This window comes from Homarus americanus, unplaced genomic scaffold (genome assembly GCF_018991925.1).
Source record: "Homarus americanus isolate GMGI-L3 unplaced genomic scaffold, GMGI_Hamer_2.0 scaffold3178, whole genome shotgun sequence".
NCBI classification, from domain to species: domain Eukaryota; kingdom Metazoa; phylum Arthropoda; class Malacostraca; order Decapoda; family Nephropidae; genus Homarus; species Homarus americanus.
In genome coordinates this window covers 3,480-17,162 of record NW_024716340.1, presented here as the reverse complement: position 1 = coordinate 17,162, position 13,683 = coordinate 3,480, and the positions used below count along the sequence as shown (strand labels likewise).

Below are 13,683 nucleotides of genomic sequence, written 5' to 3'. Positions count from 1 at the left end.
ATTAGACATTCTGTAAATGCATCATTTCTTTCCATCCATGTTGTGTGAAATCTAAAATTAAAATTTTTTCGAAATTTTGATTTTTTCGTCGTTTTGCAAAACCTTTTCAAAAAGTATAACAATCTGTCTTTTTGTAAAGTTTTGAACTCTATTATTGAATCTAGACACCAATCATTTTGTAAAATATATGTGAGCAAAATATATATAAAATCATTTATAAACAGAAACATTTTTTTTCTAATAAAATTTTCTGGATGGATTTTCTACTTCATTCCAGTTGATCCAAAACCATCAGCACCTCGTTCTGTGTCCACGAATTCCTGAAAAATGGATAATCATTAGTACCTTGGATCTCCATGCTTGACAACCCCACTGCACCATCCCAAAGTCTAGGCCTTAGCTCTACAGAACACTGTATATTTCTTGGTTGCTTAGTAAGTAAACCTTTTCAACTCCCGTCCCTAATACTCTTATTTTGTATTTAATTACATATATTTCTATAACTTATTTTTTTTCAAATACTCAGTCCCTATCAAACATTTCATAATGAGGAATTGTCCCCCATAAGAATTAATGCAATTAGAGTACAGTATATGTGTTTCAACATCTATTATACAATAATACTTCTTAAAATCTGTAAATCTGCTGATTGCCTTTGTAAACAAGCAACGGGAATTTAACACAACATTAACTCGCATGTGTATTTGGTGATCTACCACTATCAATTTATTGGCCATTTAATGTTGACCAGTACAGTATATTCTTTGTTACTGTTAAGACCTTTAAGGCTGGTTATTAAAATATTGGACTCAAGACACAGAAAAAGAAGATAAACTGACACAAACCTCAACTTCCTCTATATCTGGATACACGATTTTTTCACATATGAGCTGAGCTACTCGGTCACCCTTTTTTACTTCAAAATCAGTCTTGGCGTGGTTGAAGAGAACAACGCCAACATTTCCCCGGTAGTCTCGGTCAATAACACCGGCTGAAAGGGTAGCCTCAAATAAACGTGTATCTAACCTCAAGAGTTTAACGTAAATGATGATAATGAGAACGCAAGAAGTGAGATTAAGAAACATACCCAACCTCTTGAGACATGTAAGGCACTGGCCATGACAGAGTTAAATCAAGCCAATAATTTCCACAAACTTCATTTACTAAATGGAAATTAAAAGTACATACATACAGGTATACTTGACTTTCCTATAGTAAACACAAACAAGGTAAATTTTGTAATATTTAGTTTCAAAATTAGCTAGCTTAATATGAATTAAACCAAAAATAGACATTAACCTCCAACATCAATGTGATTCTTCCAGGAAAGACCAGATCGTGGTGCCACCCTGCCATAACAATCTTCTGGTAACTCTACCTGTATGTCCGTCTTGATGAGAGCTTTGCCCTGGCCTGCAATTACTATATCATACGCACTGAAAAAGGGAAATAAGTTGCCACTTTTTAAATATTCATTCCCGTAGTTAAAGTTAAAATAACTAAATTAACATTCAAATAATCCACCAAATCAGAGCAGACTGTCTTATTGAAAAATAACAGTGGTACACACATGATGCCAAAAGCCAAGAATTAAAATGAAAAACAGCCTACAGTAAAGTACAGTACATCAATAATCATCACAGCAACTGAAGAAAATGGACATAAGATCAACAATGGTGGTTCACCCCTACCTGCTCAAGTCAAACCCGGCGGCCAGTTTTGAACCTTTACTGGGAGTTAAAGCATTCCCTGACAGCTTCTTGAACCGTAGGACACTTCTGACGGTGGAAGGCATGATACTGATACTGAAGATGGTGTTACAGCAGCAGTGAGGTGGACGGGAATACAGCACACTCGGTTTCAATCCCCACATAATAACATTTAAAATCTGGTAACTAATGCTTTTGTAATAATTTAAAATCAATATAAACGAAATTAATTTTTATATATACTTATTTTGTCTAATTTACAATGAGAGGCAAAAAAAATTCAGTGGGGTGGGAGGAGGAGTATTTACTTTATTCAGGATAATGACTGCTGCCGAATTCTTAAGAGATAGTAATTTATCGGTGTCCTTTGTTGAATATATTTTACCCTCAGGCAATTCTACCAGACTGCATTACTTAAATTCCTGCCCCACATGTTACAAAGAAAGTTCAAATAACAGGAAATTTTGACTGGTGGTGGGGCTAATTATCTTTTTCGTATTTGTGTATTAATTTTATTATTATCTAAACAGTTACTTTTTTTTTAAACGAAAATTGGTATCTTTCAGACTTTATTAAAAAAATGAACCATCCGTTTAATATTATTGGGTTTTTGTGTGGGTGTGTTAATTAATTATAAAATATTTCGTTATAATAAGTAACCTTTAACGTATTATTTAACCTTTATCTTTTTCGTATTCGTGTGATTTTTATAATGTGAACGAACTGATTGTGATTGTAATTAATTTTATTATTATTAAAATGTTAAAAATATTTAGTATTTAAATTAACAGGAAATTTTGAATGGTGGTACAAAAGACTGACTTACCTAATCCAGTCTATGGTGTAAAACAAAATGCAAAACAAAACATTATGCACTCCAAACTAAATGTAAAATACCAATTATAAACTCATTAGGTTTTCCACAACATACATCCATATTACTTAAGAATATTTTCTCTTAGAATATTTTCTTTTTACTTGGGGGATACAGAGGCAGGTGAGAGGAGGAAGGTGGTGAGGGTTACGCTACTTCCCTCAAACAACGACCTTGTCTTTAACAACCTTTACCTTTTAAAAACTAGGTAACATGTAGTTTGCTTCCTTCAAATGGGAAAAAGGAGTTGCCAATTATTCATACCCACCAACTATATATACCCCTCCCCAACATGAAGTAGCACCACACTTCCCATTAGACTGCCCACGGATAGATCGATTATTGGGTTGGGGTGTGTTAACCAAACTAACTGTATTTGACAGACAGACAACAATGTTAGATAGTGACAGCGACGACAATGAAGATCCTGATACACCAGCAAATACAAGTACAAGTGAAATCAACAGAAAATTATTTGAAGAAAAATTATTTGCACAAAAATTTTGTAATAAACGGTTATTTTTTACTGATACAAAATTGAAACAATATATAGAAATAATTGAAGCAGCCAAGAATAAAATTACTACAAAGACGCCTCAAGAGTATGCTCTTATTCGCCGATACGATGTAATTTACAAATATGGTGTTAAGAAATTAATAACTAAATATTTGAAAAATGGGCAAGAAAAAGTTTTTGTTAGTGTCTGTGAAATTTATGATAATATTAAAGATTCACATCTTACTATTGGACATGGAGGGGAGAAAAGAACTTATGTAGAATTGAAGAAAAAAATTGCCAATATAACCTTAAAACAAATTAAACTCTTTATTTCATTATGTGAAACATGTCAACTAAAACGTCGTCGACGTACAAGGAAGGCAGAGGTTGTTAAACCTCTACTATCTAGCAGTTATGGATCTAGAGGTCAGATTGATTTGATAGATATGCAGAAAGAACGTTTTGAAGATTATAAGGATTTAACAGAAAACATCTGGCCAGACCTGTATATAATTAACGGAAAACCTCGTCATCCTCAGAGTCAAGGAAGTGTAGAGAGAGCTAATGGAGATGTTATGCGAATTTTAAATAGCTTTTTAAAAGATAATAACACCCCGAACTGGGTTATTGCTCTCCCCTTTGTTCAAATGGCCAAAAATTCTGCTCATAGTGAAGGAATTAATATGTCTCCATATAAAGCTGTTTTTGGTAAAGATCCAATAGTGGGGATGAAGTCAAATTTACCATTAGATATATACAATAAGCTTAAAATGTATGTTAAAACTGAAGAACATTTAATAAATGTAATGTGTAGTAAACAACTACAACGACGACAACAACATCAAGAAGAAGGAGAAGAACAACAAGAAGAAGAAGAAGAAGGAGAACAACAACAAGAAGAAGACGAAGAAGAAGGAGAACAACAACAAGGAGAAGAACAACAACAACAACAAAGAGAAGAACAACAACAACAAGGAGAAGACGAAGAAGAAGGAGAACAACAACAAGGAGAAGAACAACAACAACAACAACAAGGAGAAGAACAACAACAACAACAAGGAGAAGAACAACAACAACAACAAGGAGAAGAACAACAACAACAACAAGAAGAAGAAGAACAACAACAACAAGGAGAAGAAGAACAACAACAACAAGGAGAAGAAGAACAACAACAACAAGGAGAAGAACAACAACAACAACAAGAAGAAGAAGAACAACAACAACAAGGAGAAGAACAAGAAGGAGAAGAAGGAAAAGAACAACAACAAGAAGAAAAAGAAGAAGAAATTACAGGAAGTATTATTATAGTTTTTTAAGTTCCTTCCAGTGTTATTTCATTTGAAATTAATAAGTAAAACAATGTATTAATCAAATTTTAATGTTTTTTATTTTTATTATAGATGAGAGACTACCTATCAGGAAGTACACAGACAAAAAGAAAAGAAGAAAGTATTATTATAGTTTTTTTTAAGTCAGTGTTATTTTATTTGAAATTAATAAGTAAAACAATATATATTAATTAAATTTTAATATTTTTTTTTATTATAGATGAGAGACGACCTATCAAGAAATAAAAAGAAAAAGAAGAATCGTATACAACAAGTAGATGATGAATTATCATTGCATGAAGAGGATGCCAGTAGTAGTGTAAACATAAATATACAATCAATACATAATAATAGGCATTTAGCCCAACAAACTCAGAAAATGAATGCTAAAAAAATGTTGTCACAAAAAAACAAATCATCTTTCACAGTTAATGTTAATGATAAAGTTCTCGTACCTATTCCCTCAGTTGACAGACATAAAATTGGACCAATTAATTTAATAGGAATTGTATCTGAAATTAATAAACAAAAGGGTTTATATAAAGTAATAACACCCCATGGTGAACTTAAACCAAGATTAATGAAAAATCAACTAGAACTGTATGGTAATGTTAATACACCAATACCACCACCACCATCATTACCACAACCACAACATTCACTATCATCATCACCACAACCACAATATTCACCATCATCATCACCATCATCATCATCATCAGTACCAACACCACCAAGACAATTATCACAATTACCACATGTCAAATTATCTATACGTAAGGCTGCAAGACTTCAAACTAAGAGTTTAGGGATTCGTAGAGAAAGTACTAGAAATAGTGTAGCTTGTAAATGTAAATCTATTCCATGTAGAGATAAACGATGTGCATGTTTTAAAAGAAGTAAAAAATGTAATAATATGTGTGTTCACGGTACAAATGAATGTAAAAATAATTAAATGATTAATCTTAATGTTTTGTTATATTATTAAAACATATTGAAATCTAAATTCTTCAAAAGATCTCATTTTCCACTGACCTACACAAAACTTTTGTGGAATTATGGTAAGGAGATAAGAGAAATATTTCTGCGGGAACATTGCATCCATTCATCCACATTTTATTAAAACTTTTTCTTCTATGTTTAAGAATTTTGATGATAGTTATTTTCCTTGAGCCTTAAAACTCAGAGGAAAGGGGGTAAAAAACAAGCCTTAGGTAGTAAAAACAAAACTTATCTTAGTAGAACAATAACAGGTTGGTAGAGAATAATAACAGGTTGGGGTATACAACAATAACAGATCGCACTCTTTTCACTCCTCTCTAATCCTGTCTACACTTGTAATTTACAGGTAGGACAATGGTGGAACTGTTCTTTCTTGTAGTTTTCTTCAAGACTTTGACGTTTTTTCTCTAGAAGAAGCTCTTGTATAATGTTTCTAGGAGTATCAAGAAACTCTTTCTCCAATATTACATTTGAGAAATTTGTGATTATGAAGTCCCGTGAAGAATCCAGCAGTGGTACTAAATTATGAGCTACAGCTAACCTGTGTTTAGAAAAATATGGAATTTATATTGAATACTGTACGTCAAAAATGGTAAAGTTTACAAAATTAGAATATTTTTTAATAATTTACTTAATAATTTACTTACATACCTGTATAATCTTAAAACATTGGATGACTGAAGTTCACTTGTGAGAAAGGCCGCGCAAACACATACAGCATGGTGAACTTTCAGAATGTTTGCAGCAACTATTAACTCTTGAGCATTTTCCGTTGTTATCTCAATGTTTCCTAAAGATTTAAAATATTAAAATAAATTTTTCATAATAATTAATAAAATAAAAATACCGTTTTACATATAGCAATATGAAAAACATGTGTTTTTTACATATATGACAAACATGTGTTTTTCCTTTTATCTTACCAGTATACATGAATCGAATGATCCGAATTAATATATTGGATTTCATAAACTTCATTTCTATTGAAAAAGACTGTGTTGTTTCCTCAGCTAATCCACCAGTAAACATATCCTTAAAATATTCACTTCCCGCCGAGAGTATTACACGATGAGCCTGGAATAAAATGTTTGTTGTATACAGTATATAAAAATCTTCTTCACTTTTTTATTCATTTCAGACAAAGCTAGTTAAAACAACTTAATATACTAGCAAATTTTCTTACCTTCACAATTGATCCATCAGCTGATGATATTTCTACATCACAGAACTGTTGTTTCTGCCAGAGTGAATGTAAGTTCTCTAGCAAGTCATTCGGATAAGAGAGCTCCACCTCTAGGAAGTCGTTCGGATAAGAGAGCTCCACACGTGCCGCCATTTCATATAAAAGACCTAATATACCTGTGATTACTCGGTACCCCAATTATAACGTTTTCTCAATATATATACTACATCTCAGTTAAAAATTACCAGATATCACTACCCACCACCAGACAACTCAACTCTGGATGAATAGTATTACATTTGTTTATTAGTAATATATGAGGATGGCGGCAGCACGTGTGGAATTCTCTGATAATGGGGAGGGGGAATGTAAATCTAACCTGCTAGAAAACTTACATTCACTCTGGCAGTTACAAAAGTTTTGTGATGTAGAAATATCATCAGCTGATGGATCAATTGTGAAGGTGAGAAAACATTATTTTTTAACTGAAATAACTGTAAAAACTGTCGTCGTCTTTCCTGTTTGTACTTAACACAACTATTTTTATTATTTCAGGCTCACCGTGTAATACTTTCGGCGGGAAGTAATTATTTTAAGACAATGTTTACCTGTGGATTAAGTGAGGAAACAACACAGTCTTCTTCAATAGAAATGAAGTCTATGAAATTTAATATATTAAAACAGCTCATCGGATTTATATATACTGGTAAGGATAAAGAAAAACTTTTTAAAAGTTAATAGAAAGTGAGTACTAATGTAAAACTAAAAACGATATTTTTTATTTTGTTGATAGATTGTTTTTTTTAAATCTTTAGAAAACATCGAGGTAACAGTGGAAAATGTTCAAGAGTTAATTGTAGCTGCAAACATACTTGAAATTCACCATGCTGTACGTGTTTGTACAGACTTTCTTAAGAGTGAACTTCATCCATCCAATGCTTTAGGAATTTACAGGTACGGTTTTATGATTCAGTTCAGTTGATTATGTTACCTATATGTACGTACAATAAATAAATCTATTAGGAATAAATCCATTGTTTTTGTTTTTTAAACAGGTTTGCTGAGGTCCATTATTTAGTAAACCTGCTGTCTGCTTCGCAGGACTTCATCTTTTCTAATTTCGTAGAAATTACAATGGAACAAGAGTTTCTTGAAATTCCTAAAGAAATTCTACTGTATTTTTTGGAGTCAGAGTATCTTCATATTGACTCTGAGGTGCAGGTAAATATTTATATACGCTATTTTTTTATTTAATAGTAGACCCCCAAACAATCAAATTTATCTACCTTTTCTTTCTTTATTGTATTACAGGTATTCTCTGCTGCCATCAGATGGATTACACAAGATATAACTAATAGACATTGTTGGATTTATGACATTTTGAAACCAGTGAAATTGGCTTTAATTCCAAGTAAACTAATAAAAAAATCAATTAATGAGTGCTCTAATATCAATCTGAAGGTTATTCTTAAACAGCAGAGGACGACATTTTTAAGGGACGAAAGGGAAGCCTCGTATATCCAGCCAAGAATTTGTCTTCGAAAGAAAATTTATGTTATAGGTGGATGGAAACTATCAGAGGAGTATAGTTTAAAAAGTGTCGAATGTTTTGATACCTTTAGGCAGAAATGGCAGAAAGTTGGCCCTATGAAAATTGAGAGATGTGGGCCAGGAGTAGCAGTCTTACATGGGAAAATATTCGTTGTTGGAGGGATTGGAGGGGATAGTCAGATTTGGGCAGATGGCGAAGTTTATGATCCACAGGAAGAAGATTGGACTGGGATATCTTCTAGATTTTGTCAATTTAGGAGGTGAACTGGCTAAATTGAAAATCGAGTAATTTGGTAGCAATTTATTGTAGTCTTTAAGCATGCAAAACAATATTCTGGCATAAATTTTTTTTTATAATAAGTCCTACCTACATCAAATGGATTTTTAAATGTACATATATGTGAATTTATAACATAACCAGCGTTTGCACACATGTTACTGTTTCAAGTTTCAAATTATTATATTTTATTATCCGTAGTCTATTTGAAAGTAACCAATGCCTTCATACTCTCTTTGCTTTGGTTTCTTGTCATCAGTAGTCTGCTTACTATTTGTGCTTTGATGTAACCTTCTCGCCTCTCGTGGCTGTAAACATGGCCCGCTGCTTCTGTGACCATTTTCACACATCTCTCCACACTTTGAGTGTGGGAAGGCCACTTCGGCACCTGCATTGAAGTCTCTTTAAGGTTTCTCAATTCTTGGCTAGTTAGACTTGTTGTCAATGGTGGCTCTAAGACTTCCAAACTCAAGTCAACTAATTCTGACAATTTGGTGGCATTGACGTTTATTGGGGGAACTTTTCTTGAATGAAACGAACAGTCTCCCAACTGGTCGTCATCTATTAGCGTTCCTCTAATCTTTAGAATGACTTCTACAGCCTCGGTTCGGAGATTGGTACATTGACTGCAAAGCATTGCTTGCAAAACTGCTTCTGATCGAGCATACCAAGCGGACCTTCTTGCCACAGGTAGCACGATGTCCCTCACTAACTTCCTCTGTGTTCTTACTAGCTGCAATTGAAACAAAAGGTGATTGGGCCCATCCACCCACATAGGATTAAGTTTCACACTAAACCACTGGGGAAGATAAACTCCAATAATAAATTCAACAATTAACCTCAAATTCTTCAGCACTTTGCCCTTCAATTCGTGTTTGGAAATCCAAATCCTGCAGAAACGAAGAGCTGTAGTTAACCAACGGCTGTGACTGACAGGTCCAATCTCCAAGAGAGCCAATGATTGAGGCACTTCTCCTGATCTTATTGCTTGGGCAATACGATAAGCATAGGATTGATCTGTGCTGAGATCTTTGATGACTCCTTCAGACAACGCCGGAAGGGGAGGGTCAACTTCGACCTTTGGAAAGGTTGTATTTATTTCTAGTTGTGTTGCTTCATCCAGCATGATGCCAAGGGGACCTGACCACTTGTTGTTGCTCTTTGTAGGACCATCAAGTTCCTGGATGAGATGACGAAGAGATAGCTCGCCTGTATGTAAATCACATACAATCCAAACAAGTCTTCTTCCTAGTTTTTTCTCTAAATGCGTCATTACACCCCCCTGCCATCCGGTGTTCACTGCAGTTGAATCTCCACCAACAGCCTGCAGTGAACTGCCAAGTCCTCTCTCCTGAACCCAACATAAAATATGATCAGCAATGACCTCTGCATGTTTCTTCCCTTCTACTTCAGTTTCGGGAGCAAAGTGAAACAAAAACCGACCACCAGGCTCAGACCAGACAGAGTAGTGTTCTTCTTTGATGAGACCTGGAAACTTTCTGTTCACTCCCTCTACTTCTAGCAAAACTTTTGTCATCTATTCTTCCATCAAACAAAAGACAGGAGAGCCCTCCCTCGCTTAAATCTTTTTCATGCTGATCAGATATTTCCTTCATTATTTTTTCTTGTGCTCTTCTAATTTTATTATGATCTATCACCAAAGATACATCCTCTCGGCTGATGAGGCCTGCATCTATCCAAGCGGCAGTTGCAATTTCTGCAGCCTCACGAAGTCCAACATGGTGGCGAATACTAGCTAAAGCAATGTTTGAAATATTTCTTGTGTTGTATTTCATTTTCTTTGGTAAAGGTTCAGATGGCTCTTTGGAACTATCATCTGATGTTGCTTCCTGTTCATCAGAAGAACTATCAAAGAAGTGATAAACATCTTGACACAGCTCTTCCTCTCTTTGGATGGCTTCTTCACTCTTCATTTTCTTCTTTTCTTCCCTCTCTCGGATTTGTTCTCTCTTCTTGGCATTAGCAATCTGCTTCTTTGTTTCTGAATAATCTATTGAACCCATTTGCATACTTCCTTGGCCTTCTGCCTTTGTCCTCTGTGCCTTTATCAATTCAAGCTCTAAAACAGGGATCTTCTTTTCACGAGGACAACCACAATCAATGTGGGAATTATTTTCTCTCTTACCTGAGTGAGAACAGTTGGATTCAGAACATAATTGTATGGAGCACTTGCAGGTCAAAATGTCAAACAGAGTATCAAGTGTGTGCAGAAATTCATTTTTCCTAGCCAAGTTTCCTTTACCAAGTGATGTTTCAACTGCTTTGTGCCATAATTTCGTTAGTTTTAGCTCAATAGTTCGACACTGATTAATCACAGGTGGTTTGAATAGTGCATTAGCTTTTGTCCATTGATGCAGAAGAGGGACTATCATGTCATTTATGAGTTCTTATCTGTATAGTTCCTTCTGTCCTTTGCATTTTTTTCTCGAAGGAGTAACCCTAATCTTAGCATGTCTCTCACTGTTGGAAGTTCTGATACAGGAAGCTCCTTCCCTTTACCAACTAGCAGGCTCAAGTGGGTTGACAACTGACTTCTTGTCTTCAATTTTGACATCTTCACACTATCTGACAAATAGAAAAATATTTCAATATTTCATAATTCAATTGTTGTTTCAAAAAATATCAATTTGTTTATCAAAAATGCTGTAACAGAAATAACATAATAATTTCTTAGAACATAATGTTTTATACAATGATATAAGTAACTGCGACAATCAATATGCCCTACTTACAATAATTAAAATGTAGAATTCGTCTGGTAGAGTGGGTGCAAGTGCAATGAGAGCAAACCACCGCCTATGATATCTAGAAGGAGAGTGAGCCGGGCGCCTTATCCTCACGCTTGGTACAAGTCAAAACAATAATTAAACTGTCCCACACGGAGAGCCTGTTCATGTTCATGTTCTGACATGCATATTGTACACAAGCTATAGAACCATAAAATACTCCATAATCCATATGCTTACATGAGATTAGTTAATATCAAGTGAATAATTCTAATCAAGTCTCATTAATTTGTTGAAATACTGATATTTGAAACTTTAAAGTATAATTGATGTAGGTGAGGGTTATTTCAATTCATTTTTGTTTGCTAATCTCAAGTTTAGACATAAAGAGGCACAATATTTTGACTACCAAATTTGATTTTTAACATGTTGACAAAATTGACACACCCTAATGGTTACCCCACGATGTGATTTTGGATTATGCGCTCATGGAGGTTACCTCTATGCCTTCGGTGGTTGGACGGGATCGGTCGTCGAAAAAAGTATTGAAAGATATGACCCTATTACAGATGAGTGGAGATTATTAGAGTCAAATATGCTAGAAGCTAGATCCGAGTAAGTACAATAACCATTTTCAAATTGGATTTACTGACTGAGAGTGTGAACTACTGATAATAATGAGAAAATGTAGCAGTGGCTTGTACTGTTTTTTTTTTTCCTTTTTTTCTTTTACAGCATATATACTAGAACATCGAGGTCTTAATTGGTGGATGTCATTTCACCCTCCTGCATGATCTTCTCTCATACAATCCTGTGACTGGGGAGTGGAAGAATCTAGCACCAATGCTAGGTCCACCACCACATAAGACGATAGGTGTTGCAGTTTTGGATAACTTTTTATATGTAGTAGGTGGTGGTATTCGGGACAATTATGAGGAAAAACAATGGAAAGATATTCTTTTGAACAGGTAAGATTATTTACCAGTTTATTAATATACAAGATTTGAATATTTACCAGTGCAGTGCTTATGAATTCTTATTATTATATACAATAAGATTTGAATTACAATCTTGTAGTTAGGATGTGAAAGAATTTTTGTAATACTGTAGTGAAAAGAGAGTAAAAAATTGTATAACCTCCCTCCTCCCCCTTCCTTTTACCTTTCTTCTTCTTTTACTTTCCCACAGAACAAATGGTTTAAGTGTTCATCAATGTATTTTGGTCGAAATATCTCAACAGTTTGTTGCCACAAATTCTCTGTTATATGTCAAGGCGGTAACTATAAAATGGTAAGGAAGAACGAAAACAGAATGATTAATGAAAATGTGATAATATTTATTAATATTCCTACATATCGTTTTAACCTTAAAACTATTTTTTTTTTTTAGGTATCTATCACTAATGTGGAGTATTTCGACCCTAAGAAGAACAAGTGGATAAACTGTGCATCACTCCCAGAGGGTCGGTCTAATGCTAGAGCAGTCGCAATTTGACTCAATCCTTTCTTCTCTTCTCTTCTTGATACTTCCCCAAGCCCAAGAAGCTCAAGAATATCTAACAGAGAAATTTAAGAGTCCTCTTCTTCTTCTTCTTCATCCTTTCAACAAACACACACATAAAAATAAAAATAAAACTGAAATTAATGCATAGTTTTTACTATCCATCCCAAGCTGCTGTACATTAGTTTTCCTACTGTTTGAAGACGAGGATCGAAGCACCACCACCACCACCACCACCACAACTACAACAATCTACCTAATTTCTCTGTTAAAAAGTACTAGATATCAAATTAATAACACTACCACTATTTATAATTATAAAGAACGCTTGGTGATGATTAGTATTAACATTAAGTACAATTGTAATGTTAAAAATCAACCATTTTCAAATTAGATTTACTGACTGATAGTAACTGATAATGAGAAAATGTAGCAGTAGCCTGTACTGTTTTTTTTTTCTTTTTCTCCTTTTCTTTTCTTTTACAGCATGGGCATAGTAGAACATCGAGATCTTATTTACATTATTGGTGGATATACAGACACTTACACCCTCCTGCGTGATCTTCTCTCATACAATCCTGTGACTGGGGAGTGGAAGAATCTAGCACCAATGCTAGGTCCACCATGTCACATGATAGGTGTTGCAGTTTTGAATAACTTTCTGTACGTAGTAGGTAGTATTAATGGGGAAAAATCAATGGAAAGATATTCTTTTGAACAGGTAAGATTATTTACCAGTGCAGTGCTTATGAGATTATATACAATAAGGTTTGAAGTTCAATATTGTAGCCAGGATGTGGAACAATTTGTAATACTTAGTGAAAAGGGATAACAAATTGTATAACCACTCTCCCTTCCTTTTACCTTTTTTCTTTTACTTTCCCACAGAACAAATGGTTTAAGTGTTCATCAATGTATTTCGGTCATAGCCCAGCAGTTGTTGCCACAAATTCTCTGTTATATGTCATAGGAGGTGACAATATAAATTACGATGGACGACTGGTAAGGAAGAA

General features: G+C 34.3%; 1 protein-coding gene across 1 annotated transcript; it reads right to left on the bottom strand.

The window, feature by feature from the left end:
* Window positions 1-204: 204 nt before the first annotated feature.
* On the bottom strand, window positions 205-6,748 carry LOC121858126 (kelch-like protein 3). Its single transcript, XM_042354355.1, has 7 exons — window positions 6,596-6,748; window positions 6,336-6,486; window positions 6,064-6,202; window positions 5,757-5,953; window positions 1,300-1,503; window positions 846-991; window positions 205-320 (listed from the first exon to the last, which is right to left on the bottom strand). Exons 1-7 carry the CDS (start codon window positions 6,746-6,748, stop codon window positions 264-266), a joined length of 1,047 nt encoding a protein of 348 aa, XP_042210289.1. The 3' UTR covers window positions 205-263.
* Between the last annotated feature and the right edge of the window lie 6,935 nt (window positions 6,749-13,683).

Bases quoted from the DNA above. Each gene is read 5' to 3' on its own strand.
- LOC121858126 (XM_042354355.1), bottom strand. From the start codon at position 6,748: ATGGCGGCACGTGTGGAGCTCTCTTATCCGAACGACTTCCTAGAGGTG. The intron at 6,487-6,595 runs GTAAGAAAATTT...ATTTTATTCCAG, and splicing joins CTGATGGATCAATTGTGAAG to GCTCATCGTGTAATACTCTC. The intron at 321-845 runs GTTTGTGTCAGT...TCCATTTTTCAG, and splicing joins CAGATATAGAGGAAGTTGAG to GAATTCGTGGACACAGAACG.